The sequence below is a fragment of the Hordeum vulgare genome, chromosome 1H, assembly GCF_904849725.1.
Source record: "Hordeum vulgare subsp. vulgare chromosome 1H, MorexV3_pseudomolecules_assembly, whole genome shotgun sequence".
NCBI lineage: Eukaryota > Viridiplantae > Streptophyta > Magnoliopsida > Poales > Poaceae > Hordeum > Hordeum vulgare.
This window is the reverse complement of record NC_058518.1, coordinates 345,321,406-345,329,696: the sequence shown is the minus strand read 5'-3', so window position 1 is coordinate 345,329,696 and position 8,291 is coordinate 345,321,406. Positions and strand designations below refer to the sequence as shown.

The 8,291-nt window shown below is 48.5% G+C and overlaps 2 protein-coding genes across 2 annotated transcripts; one reads left to right on the top strand and one right to left on the bottom strand.

Annotated features, from left to right (window-relative positions):
* The first annotated feature begins 406 nt into the window (after positions 1-406).
* Positions 407-1,439, top strand: LOC123410718 (probable glutathione S-transferase GSTU6). Its single transcript, XM_045103656.1, has 2 exons — positions 407-849; positions 932-1,439. The coding sequence occupies exons 1-2, from the start codon at positions 526-528 to the stop codon at positions 1,313-1,315; spliced, it is 708 nt and encodes a 235-aa protein (XP_044959591.1). The 5' UTR covers positions 407-525; the 3' UTR covers positions 1,316-1,439.
* A 3,884-nt stretch (positions 1,440-5,323) lies between these two features.
* On the bottom strand, positions 5,324-6,463 carry LOC123410706 (probable glutathione S-transferase GSTU6). The gene is made up of 2 exons (XM_045103647.1): positions 6,051-6,463; positions 5,324-5,966 (listed from the first exon to the last, which is right to left on the bottom strand). The coding sequence occupies exons 1-2, from the start codon at positions 6,372-6,374 to the stop codon at positions 5,580-5,582; spliced, it is 711 nt and encodes a 236-aa protein (XP_044959582.1). The 5' UTR covers positions 6,375-6,463; the 3' UTR covers positions 5,324-5,579.
* Positions 6,464-8,291: the final 1,828 nt, after the last annotated feature.

The window sequence follows — 8,291 nt, the reverse complement described above, 5'->3', positions numbered from 1 at the left end:
ATGTGGGTCGGATGGGCTAACATGGGCCGGGTCCGGCATGACGGGCACAGCCAAGCGTCCCATGTGCGTCCCATGTCCTTTCCATATTTGAACTGGATATGACGAGTGTCGGTCAACCTGAGCTTTTGAGGCTGTTTCAAGCTCTCATGTCAGTATTTTTTTATAACGATGAATGATCCGACAGCCTGCCAAGTGTTTGAAACGGATTTGAAAGATCCGGTTATAGATGCTTTAAGCATCTGCATAAATCTCCAACGATATTTACAACTTCAAGGATAAATATACATTTATATATCCATCCAACATCAAACGACACTATACACAGCATCACCGTATGCGCTCTGACGTGCAAAGTAGAATAAATTACATCGATTAGTACCATCGAGCATCGTGTTTGACTCGTCGACTGCCCCGACATAGCCCCACTTGCTCTGATCGACCAAATTACCAAACGAAACTCAAGCTAAAACGAGCTCAGCTCTCCTCTCACACGGAGACACAGTCACTCTCACACACACGTAGGTGATGGCCGGAGGAGACGAACTGAAGCTGCTCGGCTCGTGGCTAAGTCCATTTGCCACTAGGGTGAAGCTTGCCCTCACCCTCAAGGGCCTGAGCTACGAAAACATCGAGGAGGAGCTCTCCAACAAGAGCGAGCTACTCCTCAACTCCAACCCCGTGCACAAGAAGGTGCCCGTGCTCATCCACAACGGCGCTTCCGTGTGCGAGTCCGCAATCATCCTGCAGTACATCGACGAGGCATTCGCCGACGTCGGCCCTTCCCTCCTCCCCTCGGACCCCCACCGACGCGCCGTCGCTCGCTTCTGGGCCGCCTACATCGATGACAAGGTTTCACACATTATTCTCTTATCTTATGTGTTAGCTACGTGGTTTCACCGGTCATTCAAGTGATGAGCGGGTGTGTATGCAGCTCGTTATCCCATGGGTGCGGTCGTTCAGGGGCAAGACGGAGGAGGAGAAGTCGGAGTGGATGGAGCAGGCGCTCATCGCCGTGGAGACCCTAGAAGGAGCCCTGAGGGAATGCTCCAAGGGTAAGGGCTTCTTTGGCGGCGACAATGTCGGGCTCGTGGACGTCGTGCTGGGCAGCCTGCTCACGTGGGTGCACGCGACTGAGGTGATGTCCGGGACCAAGATGTTTGACTCTGCCAAGAACCCATTGCTGGCCGCGTGGATGCAGCGCTTCGACGAGCTTGACGCTAACAAGGCCGTCATGCCGGACGTTCATAGGATGGTCGAGTTCAAGACGAGGCAGGCACAGGCCATCTCTGTCGCTGCAGCTTCAAAGCGTCAATGAACTGAGCCGGCATCAGGATTTTGAAACTGGCAATACCCCTGTACCCGTTATGTGTGGATTTATTCTGCATGTTTAGTTATTTACTTAGGAATAATTTATTGCTACACTGTACTGTTGCAATGTACTACTCCCTCCGTCCCGGTGTATAAGTTATTCGCGTAGTTTTAGATCACCGATTTAAGGAATTAAATTTGTATTCAGGGCCGGCTCTGGCCCTAGGCAAACATGGGCGACGCCCAAGGGCCCATGTTTTGGAGGGGTCCATCACGACATATGTGTATGTATACCTCTTGTTGTTATACGGTTAAAAAGGTACCGACGCAGCGAAAAAGGCACCAGATCGTAAAGGAAAACGCATCTGTACGCATTGCGCAATCCATCCATCGATCGGTCGGTCTGCTTGTTCGTTTGACTCCTCGCCTTGGCTGCCTGCCTGCGTCACTGCACGGTTGCACCTCCAGGAATGCCCGAAGAAGATTTTTTGTGAAGAACTGAAGTATTATTGTCGATGAACTCATAAGGACTTGGTTCTTATTTGAGATAACCAAACTTGCAGGAATATTAGTTGTTATATTTTGCTACTCTTTTATTCCTTTTGTCGTGATATGACATAACATAAGCGTTTATCAATTATTTATAGACGTCTCTAAATAAGAATGTGTGGTTAGATGTAAACTTTAATATTTTGCACATCTATATCTATATATGTGTATATATTCATTATTTATAGGGGCCTATTTTTCAAATTTGCCCTAGGGCCCCGCAACAAATAGAGCCGACCCTGTTTGTATTATATGTCATGAAAAGTATATCACTAGAATTCTACACGGATGTAGTTTCTAAATATATATTTTTATCCCATATGATACATATTTAGATAATTAAATTATCGATCTAGAACTACACGAATGACTTATACACCGGGACGGAGGTAGTAGTATATCTTTTGATTACTGTTTACGTGTGAATCTATCACCTGCTTAATTAATGTAATAGTATAAGAATAACGGGACTGACTATGTAGCGGCGCCCCACATAGGTTTTTCCGTGCGGCGGCCTCTACCATTCCATAAAATGTATGTTTTGACGCGTGTTTCATCTTTTTTAGTAAGGCAGCGCATGCATCAAAATGTATTGACAAAAGCGGTGCATGTGTGCATGGATAATATGCAAAAGGAGAAGATTACTAGTAGCAGCGCTAGCTACAGTACTAGTAGCACTATCGATGCTTACTAAAAGAGTATAACCCGGCTCTAGTTACATGCATCGGGAAACATTTGTTGTCAGGTCGAAAGAATAGTTCCAAAAATCCAATTAATTAGTTATCAGATGGCAAGTAATTAGTTCTCCAGACTCCAATTTACAAATACTTAATTGTCGTGGTAAAAAACATGCTTAATCACCACATTACAACTTCTTAGTTGCCAGATTATTAAAAAAGTGATTGCCGAATTACAAATACTTTGTTGCCATATTAACTGCATAAAATCGTATATGTGACGCCCGTTGAAATGCATTACCTGTGCCAGAAAAATCTTACTATCTGCTGAGCAGGTTGGCTAAGCACCCATGAGTCTCTGATTGTTCAATTGGTCCACCTTTTTTGTGTAGTCTTGCTTTTTACTCCTGTGATGCTGCTTCACATCCCGACTGCGAGGGACAAAGGGAAAAACAAAGAAGAAGAAATGCATTGATGGAGGAAAAACAAAAATAATTACAAAAACCTGAATTTGCTATACTTATCTAACGTACTTGTCAGATTAATTATGGCGAATTGCCTGATTTAGTTGCCGAGCTTGCCATGCTCGGATTTTCTGTACGTACATCATTGCCTAGTTGTCAAATTACATTCTCTAGTTGTCAAATTATCTGTATTAGACAGCCACAAAAGGATGCAAAAGGTTGTATCAAGTTGCGGCACTTCCGTACTCGAGATATGTTGTGCTTAACTCCCATCTAGTTGCCAAATTAGATGTACTTGATTGCCAAATTAGTTTCACCAAGATGCCAAAAAGAACTCCCGAGCTTTTCATGCTAGAGGGGCGTCCGTCGGATGGATCCGTGGCCGTGGCACTTCACCGAAAACCGCGCAACACCAACCGCGACGAAGGGCGAATCCCCCTATGCAACCCCGCTCCACCCCTCTGCAGCCGACGACCAGATCGACCGGATCGACCCCCCCCCCCAACCCACCATCTCCGCAAGGGGGGAAAAGAGAGTGGACTCACCGGAGTTGTCTGGCGCCGGCACCGGCGCGGATACGCCCTTCGTCGCGCGGGATTGAGCTCGCGAGATCCGCCCTTCGTCGCACGGGATTGAGCTCACGGGATCCGCCTTCGTCGCGCGGGATTAAGCTCACATGCAGGCGTGGGAGAGGAATGGGCGTGGGAGGGGAACGGGGGAAATTGTCGCTAGTAAAAAGAGTTGAAATTTGAACAGTAACCAGTGGGCGGTCGCTCGCGATACGTGCAGCCGCATGATTCGTCACGCCGCACGGGGAGTCCGCGGTGCGGCGCCTCTGGTTAGATTTTCCCAAAAATAACTCTTTACATAAGAAAGAATTATGGACTTTCTACAGTCAAGCTCAAAAATAGTAAAAAATCTATAAAATTCTCAAAACAATTAGCAACAAACATTGTTGAATTATCTTCCTCTATGCAAATTTTCGTGATAAAATCACATTCGTGTGGGTCTAGGCAAAATATATCTTCAAACCAAGCATTTGAGCTTAGGTTACAACCTTCAGTTTGTCATGAGTTGATGTGCTCAGCTAGATATCAATTTTGAAATGAATAAAGTATCCGAAACATTCCTGCTCAGCAGAATGATCTTATGTTGGGCAACCACTGTTCTCATATTTCGTTTGTGATCAGACAGCTCGGGAGGGTTTCCGTGACATACTCTTGTTCATGCAATTAGGCACATGTTTCAAAAGACACACAACAACAAACGGTTTATTTCACAACGACCAGGATGGGGGCGTGAGGGAGGAAGACGACGATGACACAACCTTTGCCGACGGGGCCTCCTCGACCACACTGGAGCGACCACAATGGTCGGACCCGAACAGTCATTGTCGAAACCATCCAGTTGTCGATAGGGAAGAGCCTCTCCCGACAAACCTAAGAGGGGTCGGGACCACGGTGCAGCTGTCCCATGCCGCCATGCGGACGCGACCGGGCATCCTCCTCAACACCTCCGTCGTGGTGCGAGCCAGACCGAAGATCCCCGTCGCTGGCGGCGAACAACATGTAGGACCGGCCAGCGTCGCGACACCGTTGACTCGGCGTCGTGCGCGCAACGCAAGCCGCCCTTGCCCGACGATCTATGTGGCCACGCATCGCCGCCCGTATTGTCGTGCTGGTGCGCCCATGCAACATGTTTTCGTCAACATTTTTCCTTACCTGACGGTGCAACCGACGTTGCCACTGCAAGCTGGTGTCGGGGACGCGTCACCATCATAAGGAAAGATTGCAATAATCCTCTTGTTGCATAAGACACTCTTGTTCCAGATATCGGAGGAGAAAACATTTTCGAAAAAGAAAGACTGCAACAATGATCTTATTGCAGTAGGTCGAGCATAACAACGCTCATGTTGCAGAAATCCGAAGAAAAACAGTTTGAAAAAGATTTGCAACAAGGATCTTGTTACATAAAGTCGAGCTCAACAAGGCACCTGTTGCAAAGATCGGAGGGGGAAAAGGGTTCTAGGAAGATTGCAACAAGGCCCCTGTTGTAGATGACCGAGCGCAACACTTGCTTTGTTGCAAATCCCTGGGCTTCCGTGGGAAAGATCTTTTGGTTATTGCGGCTCCATCCAACGGGTCAGGATGCGGTTAATCTTTCTAGATCATCACCCAATCGACACGTAACGCTCCCCATAAAGTGCTTAGTTAGATACTATTCAAGAAGTGAAACTATTCGAACAACAAGAACAGAACTATGTATTCCCAAAAGAATACAAGTACTAAATGATGTTAAAACCTTCACAAAATTTCACAAATGATCTTAAAACCTTAACAAAATATCACATTCATTAATTTTCCGAAACACCATTACATGAAGAATCTCACATACAAACATCAATCATATATGCTACTCCCTCCGTTTCAAAATAAGTGTCTTAAGCTTAGTACAATTTTATACTAGAACTAGTACAAAGTTGAAACAGATATTTTGGGACAGAGGGAATATTATCAACTAATCTTTATTTGAAAGAAACATGCATTTTTCTTATTCAATGGGACTCACATTCTTGTGATATTTACTTGTTGTCCGAAGTAACAGCAGCGGCAGCAGCTTGTGCCTGCCTCTTAATGGCAAATTCGACCACCCTATCAACCTCTGGCAACGCCGCCTTGGCAGCATCGAGCTCGCTAAAGCGATCCATCCATGCCGCCAAGAGCGGAGTCTTAACAGGATCAAAGATCTTGGTTCCAGACATCACTTCTGTAGCGTTCAACCAGGAGAGCAAGCTCCCAAGTGAAACATCCACAAGTCCGACGGTCTCACCACCAAAGTAACCCTCTCCCTTGGAGCACTCCCTCAGGGCTCCCTCCAACATTTCCACCGCCGCAAATGTTTGATTAATCCCCTCGGACTTCTCCTCCTCCGTCTTGCCCCTCGTTGCCTGAACCCATGGGGCGACGAGCTGCACAAATGCACAGTACGTTAGTAAAAATCAGACCCCAAAATGCCCGTGCCGTGCCGTGCATAGAAAAGAGAGATGTAAAACCTTGTCGTCGATGTAGGCGGCCCAGAAGCGGGCAACGGCACGTTGGTAGGGGTCAGAGGGAAGGAGAGAGGGACCGATGCCGGCGAACGCCTCATCGATGTACTGAAGGATGATCACTGACTCGCACACGGGCTTTCCATTGTGAACGAGCACTGGCACCTTCTTGTGCACTGGGTTCGAGCTGAGGAGGAGCTCGCTCTTGTTGCCCAGGTCCTCCTCGACATCCTCGAAGCTCAGGCCCTTGAGGCTCAGCGCAAGCTTCACCCTGGTGACAAACGGGCTTGCCCAAGCGCCGAGCAGCTTCAGGTCTTCTCCTCCGGCCATGGTCTCCTGCTTGATCTGTGTATGAAGGTTGAGCTGCTTGTTTTAGCTTGTGTTCGTTATATGGCTGGTGGATCTGAGTTATGTCTTGTGTGGCAGGCCATCATCTATATATAGTGTTTGGGTTGCTAGTTTGGATGCGTCACCCGTGATGCTTGGAACTGAGAGCATGCAAGTGGATATCCCCATGATTGAACACACATCTGTTGGTATAGTCTGTGCCAATAAGTTTGAATAGTTCAGTCAAACCCAACCTTTGGCCGTAGCTTAAGAGGCCACGAGGATCGGGCATTGACTCCATGGCGTATCGGCTTACGTCTTTGTGCATTGCTGCACAAGCCAACGTTCGTATAGCATGACGCACTAGACTCGATTTATTTAAGGGAAAATCTGCGTACGGACGTCGTCAGCTGGTGCAAGATCCGAGTGTTTCGATTCACGGACAAATTGCATGGTGATAGACCTGTAAGAGCATCTCTAGTAGACCGTGCAGTTTCTCAAACTGTAAACGCAGTTTGCAGTCCAGTGTAAACTGGGTTACAGTTTCAGAATCGTGTTGCGCAGAACAGACACGACAAACAGCACTATAAATTTAAACATGGTCAAAATGTGCTTTAAAATGTGGCCCTAACCCTAAACAGATCAAAATTAGCTCACCGGAGCTCGCAGGGTGCGGCCGCGCCGTCGCAGGAGTGCATTCGCTCCTCGTCGGAGTCGTCGTCGACGTAGATGACGACGGATTTCCCCTTCTCGCGCGCCTTGGCGGCCTCCTGCTGGTGGTGGAGGCGGTCCTGCTCGAGGCCCTGCTCGAGCAAGAGCTGATCGATGTCGACCTCATGGCGACGGCGCTTGGCGTCGTGTTCGACCTCCTCTCCTCCACGGAGCGCGCCGCGACCGCGCCGGTCATCGTGGCAAGGACCTCCTCGGGGACGAAGTCCTGCGGGTCACCGAGCCCTCGAAGCCGGCCGGATCGTAGATCTCGAAGCCGTCCTCGTTGACGGCGACCTCGCGGCCCGGAGTGTACGACGACGACGCCGTGGTGGACAGGGTCCAGGTGCCAGAGGAGCTCCCCTCCTCGAACTCCGGCGATGGCGAATCGGGAGGCGCGGGGCCGACACGAGACCGCGACGGATGTCGAACTCCTCGGTCTCCCGCCGCAGCAGCGACGCCGGCACCGGGAGCCCCCTCCCCGTCCACTTATGCGACGACCGCTTCCGCGCGGCGTCGGCAAAGACGCACCTGCGCCGCTCCTGCTGCAGATGCAGGGGAAGGACGTCCATGGAGAGCGAATCGGGCGGCTGGAGCTAGGGAAGGAAGGGGAACGGCGGCGACGTATTCAGCGGTGGAGATGAGGGTTTGGCCCCGCAAATGGGAGCCCAAACAACTTTTATACCTACCCCGCGTACATTTGCGGATTTGCGGAAAACGTTTACGGGCCGGGCTACAGATACGGAGTCTGCTCTGTGTAGCAAACTAGGCCCGACCCGCAAACTCGCCGAACTTTGCAGTTTTCGTGATTTTTGCAGTATCTACTAGAGATGCTCTAAGTGGACAGGTGGGACTGATTTTCTCTTTTTGTTTTTTTCAATAGAAGAAACTAGTTTACTCCGTCGTTCAATGCTTTTGGTCCGTTGAGAATAAAAGCACGTTCAACAGTCTTTGTATATTTGATTGCTAAAAACTTGTTATAGCAAGAGGAGAGAGAAGGTTTATAAAGTTAATATGTTTTCTGTTTTGATAGACTTTGTATATTGGATTGCTATATTTGCACAAAACGCATAATGATATGTGAGGACAGTTTGTCATAGACACATTGCACAATAGCATACGTACATGTATATGTATACTAGCACAACTCACGTTCACGTACACATGCATACACGCGTACACTTACACACATGCAGCACACACACGTACACA